Genomic DNA, 17,395 nt, shown 5'->3' with positions numbered 1-17,395 from the left:
ACACTTTACCATGATGAACATGCGAGAGACAATACGAGATGGAGGTGAAGAAGACGTGGCGGGACCGAGGAACGTTAGATGATCAATGAGACCAAAAGAGAGGAGAAAGAAATAAAGACACACGAAACAAAAAACAGTGACTGGATTAAAAACAGGGAGGAGCTCCAGCTTTTATTTTTTATTATTATCTTTTAACCTACTGCAGCGCCACCATGACATTAGATGATACAACAGGACACTTTATTTAAAATGTACTAATAGGAAACTGTTTTAGATATTTAATTTTTAATTTTTGGCTCCATGTGTCTGATTTTAAGTCATTTTCTATCCTGAGCCTGAAGCCACAAAGCTTTTATAAATTGTTGAACTGATTTCTGTGATTTTAGCTTTTTAATATCTTCAGATATTTGATCTGTGGCCAAAAGCTTCTGGATGAAGTTGTAAAATGTAGGCCGAACTGTATTTTTTTCTAATGCTCGTACAACCAGGTTAAAGTATCAAACCACCTGTTAGTTAAACTGTCCCAGACACATTTTAAATGCTTCCTACAGCCGTGAGATTCAAGTACAGACGCACACCAAACATCTTCACGTGAACTAAACGAGCTGCAAACACATGAAGAAAGTGAGCAGCAACACTTCACTGAATCATTGATGAGGCTGCTGTGAAACAGACGCTCTGCTGCAGAGCATTAACGTCGTGTCCTGGAGATAATGTCAGCGAATACGAGTAAAATACAGACTTGGCGAACGCAGCACACGAAACACAAACGTGACATCCGGAGGCCTCCTGGTGACACTGGTTCTGTTTAAACACGACTAAGAAAGTCATTTGTCTTCATATTTTCACCTCTATTTATTGTCAATAAACCGATAAATAACCGAAAATATTAATTAACCAGTAAACAGGGAAAAATAGAGAAATACATCTCCGTCATGACGCTGATACTTTGGTCTCATTCATGTGTGATCCTGCTGCCTCCCTGCAGAGAAGTTTAACATCGCTGCGTGTCGAGCCGACCTGCTTCGCTCTCACTAAAAGACTCTCAGTAAATATTTAATCAGGATTAACAGCTTTGAAGTGTATTAATTGGACACTGTGTCTGTTTGCTCTATAATTAGTTCCAGAATATATAAAAACTTCTTTCCAGGGAACTTCTTGGACGATATTCAAACAAATATTCAGAAATAACAGACAGAAATAAAGTGTTACAAGCTCCTACTGAAATAACCTGCTGTTGGTTAGATATTAAAGTTAATGCATCCTGTTGTGTGCTTCCCTGACATATATGTGGAGGTGAGAGATCTGGAGGTGTTCTGGGTTTATAGACGTTATGTGGAGTTTAATCTGTTATATTTGTTCTCTGTTTGTAGGATTTCTTTGAGAACAGTTGGACTTGCAGATAGATAATTGTTTAAGTCAAACGTCGATGGACTGATGTTAGTTTGGGTCGTTCTCAGATCCAGTGATGGATGTCGCGACCAACGTAAAAGTAAAGTAACATGAAATTATCCAGAAGTGCAGCGTGTTCAATCCAACAACGACTCTGAAATGTTCCATCAGGTTCAGTTCTCGCCAACAGTGAAATCTTTGGGCACTTCAGAGGTTTTGTTGCTTCACACTTTTCTTATCCACTTGTTTGCTTCGGCCATCACCGGAAATATTCAAGGGAACGTAGCTCGTTTAGCATTTAGCTCGTAATTATTCACGGGTGATGTGTTTCTGTACGACAAAAAAATATCACAGGACAGACGGAGCTTGTTTTAAATTGCGTTTCAGCTGAAGTCTTTAAACTTCTGGGATTCCTCCGCGTAAAACTAGAGGGAGTTTGTGTACCGCTACTGGCATCATCTCGCCTCTCCTGCAGACTGTGATCACAGCAGACGAGCTGTATGGAGACATCTGATGTTTAAATCATCTCCAGCTGCTTCAGCTGTTCAGCAGAACGCTGCAACTCTGTTTTACTGTGAAGCTCCAGAAATGTTCTGTGGACTACGAGACTTCACCTGACTTTATATCATCAGGAGGAGATGATGACTGAGCCTGACTTTATATCATCAGGAGATGATGACTGAGCCTGACTTTATATCATCAGGAGGAGATGATGGCTGAGCCTGACTTTATATCATCAGGAGGAGATGATGGCTGAGCCTGACTTTATATCATCAGGAGGAGATGATGACTGAGCCTGACTTTATATCATCAGGAGGAGATGATGACTGAGCCTGACTTTATATCATCAGGAGGAGTGATGGCTGAGCCTGACTTTATATCATCAGGAGGAGATGATGACTGAGCCTGACTTTATATCATCAGGAGGAGATGATGACTGAGCCTGACTTTATATCATCAGGAGGAGATGATGGCTGAGCCTGACTTTATATCATCAGGAGGAGATGATGGCTGAGCCTGACTTTATATCATCAGGAGGAGATGATGGCTGATGTTCCTTTAACCTGTGTTGATATAGATGAAGTTATGAGCAGGTAGCTCCCTGGGATCGCTCCTATAATATAATATAATATAAGTCGTGGTATTTCTGTATGAATCCGTACAATCGTTGTTTAACTCTTCATTTCTTCTTCTTTTTTAAATGTCCTGTTGAAGCCGCTGTGTTTAAACCGAAGTCTAAAGAGCATTTTGTTAAAGCTAAATAAAAAATACTCTCTGATCTTCCCGTCGTGGTGAAAGCGTCGCTGATGTGTGAGCGGTTCAGTGTCGGACGCACAGTTTGCTGCTGCTGTGAAGGGCGAGCGAGGCTGACAGGATATACAGAGAGAGAGAGAGAGTCAGCAGGTAGGATGGTAGTTTTAAAACGGGAACTGCGAAAATTGTTCAACCGCGTTGCCATAGCAACAGCGAGCATGTAGATCAGGGGGCTTTTTTTAACACACACACACACGCACACACACACGGTGACACTGCGAGGTTAGCACAGGATTCCCTGCTATTCCAGTTTCTATGACAACTCACAACTCATCCTCCTCTGTCTCTTTTATCTTCAGCCGTGATGGAGGAAGAATCCGGCTCTCCGGGTTCGCTGGCACGGATGGTAATCAGGCGCTAATTAGCACCAATGTTGATTACTACAAACGATAATTAAATACTTTATAATGGGCTGTGCTGAATACAAAGTAACATCAGCGGTGGGAGAGGTCGCCGTGGAAGTGTTGTGCGTGAAATTATCGGGGTGGGCAGGACGGCTGAACTTTATCTGACTTTACTTTAAAAAGCAGATTCACCTCTCGTCCCGATCAGCGTTCAAACAACTGTAATCAATATTTATATAATAACACAGAGTCAGATGATGATGTGGAAACAGAGTTCAGAGGATTATCACATGAATCACTGGAGATAGTGGAAACATTTACACTCAACACAACACAATACAAATACAATGGTGGACAGTGAATGTAGTGAACTATGTAGTAAATAAATTAGCTGATCAGCTGATTGTGTCATAAGTAACTTAAAGTCCATAAAGTATTTAATATGATATTCTCATGTTCCACATTGTAGGAAATGCACTGAAAGGCTTTGTTGGTGAGATGATCAGTAACACTGATGTCTGCACAGTAGATACGAAGCTGGATACAGACCAACAGTTAGCTTAGCATAAAGACGGGAAGCACTGGGAAACTCACTGTGTCACATGTTAATGAAATACACACCTGCATCTTTTGATTAACTAGTTTTTAATTACATCTTCGTTTACGTGCGGATTAAAGACACAAGAAACAACGAGCTAGTTAGAAGAACTTGGAGTGAGTTTATAAATCCACTCTGACGCTCGACACTAAAATGAGACACAAACAGCTTCGCCTTCTCTGCTCGTGTGTGTTGATTATTGTAGTTAATTCATCCATCAGTCCACATTTGAGCTGCTCCGTCTCCTCAGACAGATTGCGGTGCGCTGAATTACCAAGTGGTTTAATCCAACAGCGCTTTAAATTCATGAACGTTCAAGTCTGTTTAAACCTGTTTCCAGTCATGCTAAGCTAAGCTAACGAGGGGTCGGCTCAAACTTCATATTCAGGTAAAGCAGAGGCGACCAAAATGTTTCAGTCAGAGGACAGAAAGTCAAAACTAGTGGTTGCACCATCACAGGCTGCCGGATCACAAGTTTCCTTCATTGACTTCCTGAGCAACGTGTCGCTGAACTGCTGCACGCAGATAATTAAAACAAATAATCAATATGGATCTGATATGTTTAGTTCACAAACAAACTGTATAAACATAAAAACAGTAATCATCTTCATGCAGTCTCTAACCCTTCGACTCACTCCAGAACAATCTGACACGCCTGTGTGTGTCTCTGTGTGTTGTGCGTCTGTGTATCTCTGTGTGTCTCTGCGTGTTGTGTGTCTGTGTGTCTCTGTGTGTTGTGTGTCTGTGTGTCTCTGTGTGTGTTGTGTGTGTGTTGTGTGTGTCTGTGCGTGTGTGTGAGCACATTTCACTCGGGGTGAAAAACAGGATGTGATGTAACATCCTGAGGACATTATTAGCGTTAGAGAAGGTGGAGGTCAGATCAGAGTCAGCAGACGATCTGAAGAAGACGTCGTCCCACAAACACAGACGCCTGAATTTAGTCGCTTCGGACGATCGGTTCTGATCCGAAAACCAGTCGAGTCGTCAGTTTCTCAGCAGGAGAATCACACGTGTAATGAATCCTTTGAAGACGGTCGTGTTACATTTTGTTCCGCAGTGGAACACCTCGGTGGAGAGCAGCCATTATCACTGATATTACTTACACCTCTGAGGATGCAAAATGTCCGCGGTGAGAAATGCTGTGGGAGGCTGTCAGATTCATGCTAATATCTGTCCCCACTGAAGTCTCTGACACCGAGTCCAAATCATATCCAGCTGTCAATCTTATCATCAGGCACGGATACAAGTCAGCAGAAAGTTTAAGAGACGGGACTGAAATAAAAAGTGAGGGCCAGCAGCTCTGTGATGATAACTGTTAATACGACTGTGAGAAAGATTCAAGTATTGGCCCAAAGTTTCCTCAACAGCACAGGTGGAGCAGTGGTCGTCATGTTAAAGGAACAGCTCACCCAAAAATGTAAATTCAGTCATTATGTCCTCACCTGAGTGCTGACGGAGAGTCAGGTGAAGTTTTGTAGTCGTAGCAGTAAAAAACAACCCAGAAAAAAAACATGAAATGTCTCCAACAGGTGACAGTTTGAGGTAAAGCAACTAAAACGGGTGAAACTCGACGAGGAGGAGATGATGGCTGAGTTTAGATTTTTTGGTGGACTGTTCCTTTAACCATTTCTCTTTAAATGTAACAGACACTGGCTACAAGTGACCACAGAAATAAACACGTTCGTCTGTTCCACATTTCTGCGTCATGCAGGTCAACTGCTACTCGCCCACCTACAAGTGACTGTTGTTTGTGCAACATCACAGTGACACACACTGCACATGAACCTTTGACTGTATCGACTCTACCGCCATTTTGTAGCCTTCTCTGCAGCCCACAGTCGGTAACATCGCAGCCTAATAATAGTAATGACAGACACAATGTAGCATTTACATCTTTATTCTGCTGGCAGTCTGACAGTGACCTGAGCAGAGGCATGAAAACAGCACAACGAGCACTGGTCCTCCAGATACAACTTACATTTCACCGTGATGTTGTTCTCGTCCTTCTCTGCCAAACATTCAAAATAATGTTAAATAATAATTAAGCAGCTACACAACTGTAGGTTTACCTGCTGCAGCCGCCTGCTGAGCAGCAGGAGAGGAACAGACAGACGAGGCTTCAGGGATTTTATTTTATTTTGTGGCAACAAAAGGAAAACAGCAATTTTTTCAGTAACAGATTACTTTTATGTAAAAGTAAATAACGGATTACTTGAATTGCAGAAGTAATGCGTTACCCCAACACTGCACACCAGACACGTTCAACTGACCCACACACCGTGTGGACTGGTGGCACCGCCCAAGTGCCATCATTGAACGCTGTGTGTGGGCCGGATGACTGTGTCTGGTCAGTTTTGCTATCTGGCTATGCTAACGGACATGCTAACAATTACACTTTTAGAACACACACACTGTTTGATGAGCTTCTCACTCTTACGTGACAAAGTTTTCTCTTCCTCGTGAACATTAGCTCGGTCGCTAACTAGCAGCAGTCAGAATGCTAATGAGAGACATTTTCCTGCTGACGATGCATCTTCTGAACCCGGTTCTTGTGCGGAGACTGTACTCAGACCTTTGTGTGTGTGTGTGTGTGTGTGTGTGTTTCAGCCACATGCCTCTGAGTCCGGCTGCTGACACCAAACATGATCGCCCGCGGCAACAGGCGGTTACTAACGGCAACCCGACAGGCTCTGTTGTTGCCAGGGACGACGACGCGGATGACACGCCCTCCGGAAACAGCATTGTCGTCCGCATTGGCATCCCGGACCTGCAGCAGACGGTAACACACACATAAATATATACAGTATATATATAAATACGGTTATATAAATACTGTATATGACCGTGGAGGATAAGAAAAGACGACATGAATGAATCAGCAGGACAAACCTGTGTGTCTGTCTGTCTGTGTCTCTGTCTCTTTCTCTGTCTGTCTGTTTCTCTGTCTCTGGCTCTCTCAGAAGTGTTTGCGGTTGGACCCAGAGTTACCAGTTTGGACCAGTAAGCAGAGGGTTCTGGTGACGTTGACTCAGTCTCTGTCGGATGTTTTGAACTATGGTCTCTTCCAGCCGGCGTTCAACGGCCGAGCCGGAAAGTTTCTGGACGAGGAGCGGCTGCTGAAGGAATACCCTCTCCCTCCCATCACGCCCATCCCATACCTGGAGGTACGCGTCCTCCTTTAAAGGATAATTACACTGTTTTTCTGCCTGTTTCATTCTGTCAACAATGTGTTCGTCCGTCTGTCAGTACTTCCTGACTTCCTGTCTGAATAGCGGATAGAGCCGTTGTGACGTCACCCGTAGGTTTCTGAAAGTGGGTGGTACCAGAGGTCGCCATCTTGGCAGTACCTGACTGCACCTTAACTCCTGATAATCAAAGATTCTTGCTTGTGTATAAATATTGTTTGTATTGGTAGAAACTAGCTCTGACCTTCGACCTTTTATTTCACAGTTTCGTTACAAGAGGAGAATTTACACGCAGAGCTACGTGGACGATAAACAGCTGGCCAAGCTACACACCAAGGTACACACACACACACACACACACTGCTGAGCTACTTCATGCAGCTATAGACACAAATGTTGTGTTTGAAGTAAGTTAGACAATAAAATCCTTAAACATAAAAACGTTTATGTACTGTAACGGTGAATATGTTGAATTAATAAAGTTCCTTTGAAGAGATTTTAAGAAGAAGAAGAATCTTTATTTTGTCAGTTGTCTTTTACATGCGACATGCAAACACACCCGAAATTAGTCCTCTGCATTTAACCCATCACTAGCTACACATTGTAGTACACAAGTACACACACTGCAAACTAGGAGCAGTGGGCTGTCATGACAGGCGCCCGGGGAGCACATGGGGGTTTTTGGTGCCTTGCTCAAGGGCACCTCGGCAGTAACCCAGGAAGTGAACTGGCACCTCTTCAGCTGCCAGCCCACTTCCATATTATGGTCTGTAGCTGGACTTGAACCGGCCACCCTCCAGTCCCCAAGCCAAGTCTCTACCGACTGAGCTACTGCCGCTGAGCTACTGTTGGAGAACTGATCCGTTTCTTGGTTTCGATGTTTTTCAGGCCAACCTGAAGCGCTTCATGGAACATGTGCATCAGAAGAATGTGGAGAAGGTTTCCAAATGGCTGGAAAAGGGCCTGGACCCCAACTTCCATGACTCTGACACTGGGGGTGAGCACGAACACACACACACACACCACCATCGAAACATTCACACAACACTCAGTTAATATTACATTTAAAGACATGATATTTACTGTCTTTTTTTAATATAAAACAGGTCTAAGTGTCAGAAATTTGCAACCTAAACTACATAAACACCCTGCAGACCGACCTCCTCACTGATTTGTGTCTCACTGACGCAAAATCAAAGTATGAACCTGAAAATGCTCATAATGTGGGACCGTTAAATTATTGCATATTAAAAAGTTTGACATCTCGGAAAATCTTTTTGTTTCATCCCTGTCAAACCTGTCTTTAGCCTAGCTTAGCACAAAGACTGGAAGCAAAGGGAAACTGCTAGCCTAGCTCTACAGCTGCCTCACAGCAACTTCAAAACGGTCCGATTTCCATTTTCTATCTCACAACGTCGACTCCAAAAGAGGCTGAGACGTTCATATTATTTACAAGAATCAAGTTAATGAGGTCAAACATTAAATTTATCGTCTCAACAGAGTGTTTGTCAGCAGATGATCTCATTCAGCTTCACAACTTTTTTCGGCATCAGGGTTGAATTAATTAAAAACACTCGCACTCGTTTTGTTAGCTGTTAGCATTTGTGCTATTCCTGCTGTCAGCTGAGTGTCCGACATCGGCCCATATTAGATTCAGATTTTCAGATTTCATAAATGCTGACGTCAAAAGGTTCAATTTCATTTTCAGATTAATTTATTATTCAACAGTTTCTTTATGCTTCCTGTGTTAAAACTTGCTATATGACGATTTAAATGTGGTCTAATAGCTGTCAAATTTAAATACGTTGAGTCATAGATCATCAGAGTCAACCTGCAAAAATCCATTATGTAAAATATGTATATAAAGGTAATTTAAACCTCCACATCCCTGACCCGTGTGTCTCCTGCCTCCCTTTAGAGGACGCGTGTTTGTTGGATCTATTTTCAGAACCATAATAACTCTTGTGTTTGTGTCTCAGAGTGTCCTCTGACTCTGGCCGTCCAGCTGGAGGAGAGCTGTGAGTTGATTAAAGTGCTTCGCAGTGGAGGAGCTCACCTGGACTACAGGACCAGAGACGGTATCACCGCTCTGCACCGAGCCGTCCTCTGCAGGAACAGCGCCTCGCTCACTGTAAGAGAAGCGTCCTTCTAATGGTTTTTCATATTTTATCATGAAACAACAGGTTATTTGAACAATTACTGCGTCTTGGATCGTCGATGAGGCAATATTTGTTTTTTACTCAGTAATTTAACATTTCAAGCACCACAGAGCCTCCACAGTCACGTTGAAGGAAAATACTGTATTTTGAGATCTAACCTTGTTTTTCTACCATTTAAAATGTGATCATGTAAACACAACAATCAAAGATATGATAGAAATGACAGAAACAATAAATCCCAAATAGATATTAGAAGATATAAAATGAAAGTAATCGTCCTCTGCGGTGGCCTCAGTGTTGTTACCGTGTGACACTGTATTTCCTGAAAATCTATGAAGTGACTCGGTTCCAATGTCTCTTTCAGTTTCACATGTACTGTAAAACTGTAAAAACCAGAATACAAATGGATTTAATGAGTTTTACACGAGTGACAACATGGCGGGTTGATGCCTCGTGGCGGCCATTTTGTAAAATGCATTTTTCATGAATATTGTCACTGTTACCTTCCTCACGAGTGACACCTGTTTAAAAAACAAAGATAAAAAGTCATTTCTGTGAGGCTTTAATGTTTTTGTGTTCATTCACCTCCAACATGAAGAGCTCTACGTCAGAGTCTTTTTTTATCCCGATGTCTCATCGTCCTTGAGTTCAACAACACGTCACTGAATGCTGTCCTGTCCTGCTCTGGTCCTCAGACTCTGCTGGACCTCGGAGCGTCTCCGGACTACAAGGACAGCAGAGGGCTGACTCCCCTCTATCACTCTGCCATGGTGGGCGGCGCCCCCTACTGCTGCGAGCTGCTGCTGCAGGACCACGCCACCCTCGGTACGGAGGCTCGCAGGGCCAATCCAGCTGTTATTATACACCTGTGTGTGTGTGTGTGTGTGTGTGTGTGTGTGTGTGTGTGTGTGTGCGCGTGTGTGTGCGTGACAGATGACACCACCACTGCCTTTTAAACATCACTGCCTGTGGTCGATTTTTTTTATTTTTGAGCTTTTATGAGAAAAACACTTCACTGCTGAAAGAATTGTTGTTGTCATGGTTTCAGGGATGACTGATGAGAACGGATGGCAGGAAATCCACCAGGTGACACACACACACACACACACACACACACACACACACACACACACACAATCAATCAGTTAAATTACCTTGCCTATATAATTATAATTTGTTTGTGTGTGTGTGTGTGTGTGTGTGTGTGTGTGTGTGTGTGTGTGTGTGTATGTGTGTGTGTGTGTGTGTGTGTGTGTGTGTGCAGGCATGTCGCTTTGGTAACGTGCAGCACTTGGAGCACCTGCTGTTCTATGGCGCTGACATGAGTTCCCAGAATGCATCAGGAAACACTGCACTGCACCTCTGTGCTCTCTACAACCAGGTAACTCATAAAAAGAGGTTTGTCCCTCCTCAGTCCTGTTGTTGACTTGCTGCGTGTCCTGTGCTTTTATTTTGAAGTTAAATCAATGTGTTGTTGCTGTTTTTTTTAGGACAGCTGTGCCCGAGTGCTGCTGTTCAGAGGAGCAAATAAAGACATCAAAAACTACAACAACCAGACTGCCTTTCAGGTAAAAGAACAACAAAACTACAACAACCAGACAAAAACTACAACTACCAGACAAAAACTACAACAACCAGACAAAAACTACAACTACCAGACAAAAACTACAACAACCAGACAAAAACTACAACAACCAGACGAAACTACATTGACCAGACTGCCTTCAGGTAAATACTCGTTGGCCAAAATAATGTCCAAACAAGATAAAAGTGTGATAACTAAAATGATTCAGTCCCAAACAAATCCTCACTTCTCCTGTTTGTGTGATTAAAAACTAGTCAGAAAAATCTTTTTAACGTGAAACTAAACAAACAAACAAACACGAGTTTGTAAAAGATTTACGTCTTCAGGAGAAACAATGATGAAGTCAGACGGACTGATGTGTTGTTGGTTGTTCAGTCTTTTATGAAAAACATAGAATAAAGACCGTCTGGTCCTTTAATGGATTTATATATATACAAGGCTAATGTCTGATATAGCTCTGTGTGTGTGTGTGTGTGTGTGTGTAGGTGGCGATAATTGCTGGGAACTTTGATCTCGCAGAAATCATTAAGATCCACAAAACCTCTGACGTTGGTGAGTTGGCTGAGAGTGTGAGCACATTTAAATGGTGTGTGTGTATGTGTGTGTGTGTGTGTGTGTGTGTGTGTGTGTGTGTGTGTGTGTGGTGTGTGTGTGCGCGTGCAAGTACAACAGTAGCTGGTGAAGTTAACTGTGTGTGTCTGTCTGTCTGTCTGTGTGTGTGTGTGTCTGTGTGTGTCTGTATATGTTTATATGCGCCCAAGTAGTTCCCTTCAGAGAAACTCCATCCTACACGAAGCGCCGTCGCGGCGGTCAGCCCAGGACGTCTGCTGGAAACGGTCTGTCGTCTCCGCGCTCTCTGATTCGCTCAGCCAGCGACAACGCTCTGGAGAGCCCCGCCTCCTCTCCTGGCCCCTCCCTCCAAAGCCTGGAAACACATCACGACACACACACACACTCGCTACGACGACACACACGCCGCCTCAGGTAAGAACACACACACACACACGCACACACATAAATACAGAATTCAACCATTTACAAACAAACAACAAAGTGTTCCTGACACCACCTGTATCACCTCCACCTGTCTGTCTCTACCTGTATCACCTCCACCTGTCTGTCTCTACCTGAATGTCCTCCACCTGTCTGTCTCTACCTGTATCACCTCCACCTGTCTGTTTCTACCTGAATGTCCTCCACCTGTCTGTCTCTACCTGTATGTCCTCCACCTGTCTGTCTGTCTCTGTATCACCTCCACCTGTCTGTCTCTACCTGTATCTCCTTTACCTGTATCACTTCCACCTGTCTTTTTCTACCTGTGTCACCTCTACCTGTCTGTCTCTACCTGTATCACCTCCACCTGTCTGCTTCTACCTTTATGTCCTCCACCTGTCTGTACCTGTCTCTACTCCTCCTGTCTGTCTCTACCTGTCCCTCCTCCACCTGTCTGTCTGCAGCCCCAGCGGTGGCGGCCATGTTGAGACCAGCCCGCCCTCGTCCCCTCCCCTCACCCCTCAGATGAGGAAGAGGAGGCTGTACAGCGCCGTGCCGGGTCGCACCTTCATCGCCACGCGCTCCCACGTCCCCCAGGGGACGGGAGAGATCCAGCTGCACCGAGGAGAGAGGGTCAAAGGTCAGACAGACTGAAGAAGACGTGATGAGACCATGTTGGTGTAGATCTGCGGAGGTGACACTCACTCTGTGTGTTGTGGATCTATAGTTCTGTCTATAGGTGAAGGAGGATTCTGGGAGGGAAGTGTTAAAGGAAGAACCGGGTGGTTTCCTGCCGACTGTGTGGAGGAAGTCCAGATGAGACAGTACGACCCACGACTGGGTGAATAATCACTGTGGATATTTATAGTTTAACACAAGACATCCATCTGTGACTGAGGCTCACTCTGCTCTTCTATATGATGCATGTCTGTGTTCCAGAGACGAGGGAGGACCGCACCAAGAGACTGTTCAGACACTACACTGTAGGATCCTACGACAACTACACCTCCTACAGGTACGACACCGTCATTACACCTGCTGCAGGCACACCACGGATACTGTACATATACATCACAGAGAGATATTATCAACATGTCATGAGTGGTAACAATAAAAAGATCAGAAACTACTCTTAAAGATTAAATAATAAACTTTATTTGTCGTGCACTTTTCAAATCATACTGTGGAAAGTTCTTTACAAAGAAATAAAAATAAGATTTATTTATACAAGCCAATATTACAAATCTGCCTCGAGGGGAAACAACATCTTCTGTCCTGAGAGAGAAACAGAAAGAAACAGAAATAAACGCTGCACGGAAACAAAAACAAAATGTCGACATCTGTGAAGAATATGGATACATGACAGAACAAAAACAGCAGCAGAGCTTCGACACGAAGAACAAAAATAAGGAATTAAAAAATATGTATGTACACAAACGTATACAGAATATAATATACACAACTTCTACACATATTTCAGGTTAATGTCGAGTGATTTCACCCTCCGGTCGTAAAGTTTGACCGATCGAGATGTAATGACCTGTATTCAGTGGTTGAATTTAACTAATTACATTTACTCAAGTATGTAACTTTATACTTCTACCTCACCACATCTCAGAGCCAAATAATGTACTTTTTACTCCACTACATTATCTGACAGCTTTAGTTACTATAGTTTTTCACACCCTTCCTGTCAGGTGTAAACACAGCGTGGTGTGAGTACTTTTACTAAAGTAAAGGATGTGAATAGTTCCTCCAACACTGACAGTGTGCATGTGCTAAACAATGACCCTTCTTCACTCTGAATGTGTTGTGATAAATGTATATTTGTGTGTTTTAGTGACTATGTGATCGAGGAGAAGACGGCCGTGCTGCAGAAGAGAGAGAGCGAGGGATTCGGCTTCGTCCTCAGAGGAGCTAAAGGTAGAAAGGAAGGATGGATGGATGGAGGAGTGGTGGGTGTCTGGAGGTGTTGGGAAAGAAAAAAGAAGGATATTTAAAACAGTGAAGTCTTCAGAGGAAGAGCAGTGAAACTCCTCACTGCTGCGTTGTTTCATAATAACGACAGATTCTTTCAGGAGGATTTCAGCCACGATTTAAAAATACTAGAAACAGACTTGAATTTTTTGTCGTATTTATCTTCACTCTGAATTTAAAATTGTTACTGTACTGATCTCCTCAGAGTTCCCCAGGTAATCTAACAAACCTGAGGGTTTATGGACAGAACAGGATCAATAAATTCTGTCTCTCTTCGTTCACTACCAGACAAAGTTATTCTGAAATAAGATCCCATGATGTCCACGTGACTTCAGCTCTCTATTAAAGGTACTGAAAGGAACAGTCGAATTCATAATGGCCGTCACCGGGTCAGGTTCTGAAAATGAAAACTGTTTTCTTGTCTGCGCGCTCACAGCCTGAGGAAAGAAGCTGCTCTGTAGTCCGGTGGTGCAGCAGAGGTCGTCTGTATAACTGGCTTATAATGTAACATTTTGGACCAAACCAAACTCCATTCAAAAATCTGGTGTTTTATGGTCGGGCCTTATTTTTTCACAGTATAAACTGTAGTTACATCTTCACAAAGAGTCTTTTCTGATTCACTTTGAGCTACAGGCTCAACCGGCACACACGTCATTCAGTCTGTAACATCATTAACTAACCTGTGATGAGGTGTTTGACACCTCTGGGATGACTTTTAGGCGTGATGTTAGCAGCTTCTTCACTCTGTTCTGCCTGCTCTCATCTATGACTGTGGAAACATTGCAGTGCCTGGAGAATTAACAGAGACTGGTTGAACTCACGTTGGTCGCAGCATCGCAGCCTCCTGGACAGACTGATTACTCCACGTGACATTCTGCATGAATTACAGAACAGAAGATTTTAATTTATTCTCAGAGTCAGACGTGAAAATGGTTTGGAGATAACAATGAAGAGCTAATGTGTCTGCTCTGCTCTGCGCTGTCTGAAGTGTTTTCATTTTGACCAGGTGACCTGCAGCTGTGACAAACAACAGAAGATTAAACACATTTCATTTAAACTGCAGCGACCTCTCCCAACCTGGAGACGCTCTTTTGTTCTGATGATTAAACCAGTCTGACAGTCTGACGACCGCTCAAAACACTGTCACCTCACAATGAGTTCGCAAATAATAAATATTCTGCCCCGAGAGGAAAGTTACATGTTGTTGGAGCGACCATCTTTGATTTATTTTTTTTTTTTTCTCTGTCTAAAGCTGAGACCCCCATCGAGGAGTTCGCACCCACCCCGGCGTTCCCCGCCCTGCAGTACCTGGAGTCGGTCGACCAGGGGGGCGTGGCCTGGAGGGCGGGGCTACGGACCGGAGACTTCCTCATAGAGGTAACAGCTGTCCTCTGACGTATGACATCATTAGATCAACCTCTAGTGTCCTCACCTGTCTGTCTGCGGTCCAGGTGAACGGCGCCGACGTGGTGAAGGTGGGGCACCGGCAGGTCGTCTCTCTGATCCGTCAGGGAGGAAGTCGGCTGCTGATGAAGGTCGTTTCTGTTTCCAGAAAATCAGAATCCAACCTGATCAGGAAGAAAGGTTTCCTTTACTTTCATTAATTCTGTCTTCATGTTTTGTTCACAGATGATTCTTGTTTTATTTCATTATTTGCTTAAATTAATGCAAGTTTACTCAAAGTAACGGTGCGTTTCATTTGGTCGCCTGTCGCTAAAACTTCCAGGAGAGAGTCAGAGAACGAGACTAAACATAACGTGAAGAAAACTTTTAAACATTATCTCACCTGTGAGTTGCGTCAGACAAATCCCATGATCCCACGCTACTTATTTTGTTTTGATTGAGACCCCTAGTGGCAGAAATGACAAACTGCACGTTGAACTACTTTCTTTATTAATTATTCTGCAGTAGAAATGAAGCTGAACTTCCTGAGACTGCTTCGCCATAAAATTATAAAAACAAACAAACAAACTGATTTCACTGCAGTCTGTGTTATTGTGTTGGTCTGTACCGTGTCTCTGTTCACTCTCCAACTGTCATCTGATTGGTTGTTGTCTTGTAGCTCCACCCCCTCCAAAACGAGCACCCAGCACCTCATTGACTCTCCGGTCCAAGTCCATGACCGCTGACCTGGAGGAGATAGGTAAAGCAAACACACACACACACACACACACACACACACACACACACACACACAGCGTGCAGAGTTAAGTCAAACTGTAGGAGTGTGTGTTGTTGACCTTTGCTCTGTCTGCAGCCAGGAGGAGACGCATCGGTGAGTCACATGATGTTTGTTGTTGTTGTTTGTGTGTTTTCTTTGTTGTGATGTCACACTGCAGTGATGATGATGTCAGTCTCTTGGCATGATGTTGTACTGATGTTGCAATGATGTCATGCTGTTAAAGTGACGTAACAGCCGGGCCGTAGCTGACATCACTGAACACAGGTCATCACCAGTGGTGGAGGAAGTACTCGGATACTTTACTCGAGTAAAAATACTCATTTAAATTTAGATAAAAAATATTAATATTAAACAATCAAAGATGTTTTCCATCAGATTGAGTCGGTGTGAAGTTAAACACACCTCAGTGTCTCTGCAGTCCTGCTGCGGCCCTGCTGACTGATGTCATGATGTGTCATGTTGTCGTCGTCGGTCTTGTTGTGACATCACGAGGCTGTGTCTCATTATGTTTGTTTGTTTATCGTGTTCGTATGATGTCTCCTCCCTGCAGAGAAACTGGATGAGATGTTGGCCGTGGGTCAACAGGAAGTGGTCCTGAGGGCCCGCCCAACAGACGACTTCAGAGCAGCGACGGTGAAACAGAGACCGACCAGCCGACGCATCACACAGGCTGAGATTAATGTGAGACGAGTGTTTAACAAACAAACATCTGAACGCATCGAGAGACTCATTACAAGACAGCAGCTGCGTCTCCATCAGGAATTAATCACATTTTAAGATTGATGGAAATCAATTTCACAAAAACAAGTTTTTAGGCTCGTTTGAGGTTTTTAACTTTTACAAAAATTGTTTTTCACAGTTTGAGGTTTGACTTTGATTATCGTGTTGCATGCTCTTCTGCTGCGATGGAGTTTTTCTGGCTGGAGAATCGGCGTTTGTTTGCATTTTCTTTCACCGATTTTCTCAAAACTCAACAGATGCTCCACAAACACAGAAGGACCTGAAACAGAACCTTGAGATGATCCACAAAATAAAAAAAGGCTTTTTTTTGTGGGGTACCACAAGGATCCATCTTAGGTCCCTGTCTTTTTTTGTGGAGCACCGTAAGGCTCTTCTGATCATTCTGTGGAGTACTTCTGGTAAAAAAACATGTTTGCCTAAATTCAAATAAGTCCTTATTTCCCCAGAAGAACCCTACTGGCCCAAAATCAATACAGAAAAAAATTATAATTAATATTGACAGCTTTTGTAGTTTAATGGCAGATACTGCTACACAAAATTATGATCATTTTCCAAGTTTTACTGCAAGTTTCTACCATGTGTTCTCATGAATTGCAGCCTCATTATATATCTGTGTGTTTGTGTGCAGTCCTTGTTTGAGCGTCAGGGTCTGGTGCCGCCCACAGCTCCAGAGAAGAGCACCATGGCTTTACCCCGAGGAATGTCCAGAACCAAGAGCTTTGGTGAGACACACGCACACATGAAACTGGTATTACTGATATTCTGGTGGTTTGTCGGGTTGCATCTCGTGAGATGGTTTACGGATGCAATTGTGAGTTTCAACTGAGTTTCCCGGGCCACGAGTGCTGTAAAGGCTAGAACTATTTAAATAGAAACGCTCTGTCCACATGTCTGTTATCAGTCATCGGTCCGGGTTTGGACAGGA

At 43.5% G+C, this 17,395-nt stretch overlaps 1 protein-coding gene and 1 long non-coding RNA gene across 2 annotated transcripts in view; one reads left to right on the top strand and one right to left on the bottom strand.

Moving 5' to 3' along the window:
• Window positions 1–17,395, top strand: part of shank3b (SH3 and multiple ankyrin repeat domains 3b) — a 40,273-nt gene that overhangs the window by 9,505 nt on the left and 13,373 nt on the right. Inside the window, exons 2-21 of the mRNA XM_073480447.1 lie at window positions 6,256–6,427; window positions 6,609–6,812; window positions 7,099–7,170; window positions 7,722–7,830; window positions 8,813–8,964; window positions 9,688–9,817; window positions 10,041–10,078; window positions 10,257–10,373; window positions 10,483–10,560; window positions 11,063–11,129; window positions 11,342–11,561; window positions 12,035–12,210; window positions 12,298–12,411; window positions 12,510–12,585; window positions 13,411–13,493; window positions 14,800–14,924; window positions 14,999–15,131; window positions 15,610–15,690; window positions 16,280–16,410; window positions 17,099–17,192. Coding sequence (XP_073336548.1) covers window positions 6,260–6,427; window positions 6,609–6,812; window positions 7,099–7,170; window positions 7,722–7,830; window positions 8,813–8,964; window positions 9,688–9,817; window positions 10,041–10,078; window positions 10,257–10,373; window positions 10,483–10,560; window positions 11,063–11,129; window positions 11,342–11,561; window positions 12,035–12,210; window positions 12,298–12,411; window positions 12,510–12,585; window positions 13,411–13,493; window positions 14,800–14,924; window positions 14,999–15,131; window positions 15,610–15,690; window positions 16,280–16,410; window positions 17,099–17,192 — 2,368 coding nt within the window. The 5' untranslated portion in view covers window positions 6,256–6,259. The remainder of the gene's footprint in view (window positions 1–6,255; window positions 6,428–6,608; window positions 6,813–7,098; window positions 7,171–7,721; window positions 7,831–8,812; window positions 8,965–9,687; window positions 9,818–10,040; window positions 10,079–10,256; window positions 10,374–10,482; window positions 10,561–11,062; window positions 11,130–11,341; window positions 11,562–12,034; window positions 12,211–12,297; window positions 12,412–12,509; window positions 12,586–13,410; window positions 13,494–14,799; window positions 14,925–14,998; window positions 15,132–15,609; window positions 15,691–16,279; window positions 16,411–17,098; window positions 17,193–17,395) is intronic.
• LOC141008200 (uncharacterized) lies at window positions 14,174–15,669 on the bottom strand. Its single transcript, XR_012180058.1, has 3 exons — window positions 15,559–15,669; window positions 14,980–15,115; window positions 14,174–14,421 (listed from the first exon to the last, which is right to left on the bottom strand). It is a non-coding gene; the product is annotated as an uncharacterized lncRNA (long non-coding RNA).

Source organism: Pagrus major, chromosome 14, assembly GCF_040436345.1.
Source record: "Pagrus major chromosome 14, Pma_NU_1.0".
NCBI classification, from domain to species: Eukaryota; Metazoa; Chordata; class Actinopteri; order Spariformes; family Sparidae; genus Pagrus; species Pagrus major.
Note: the sequence above shows the minus strand (reverse complement) of the source record. Positions and strands in the feature narration are given on the sequence as shown.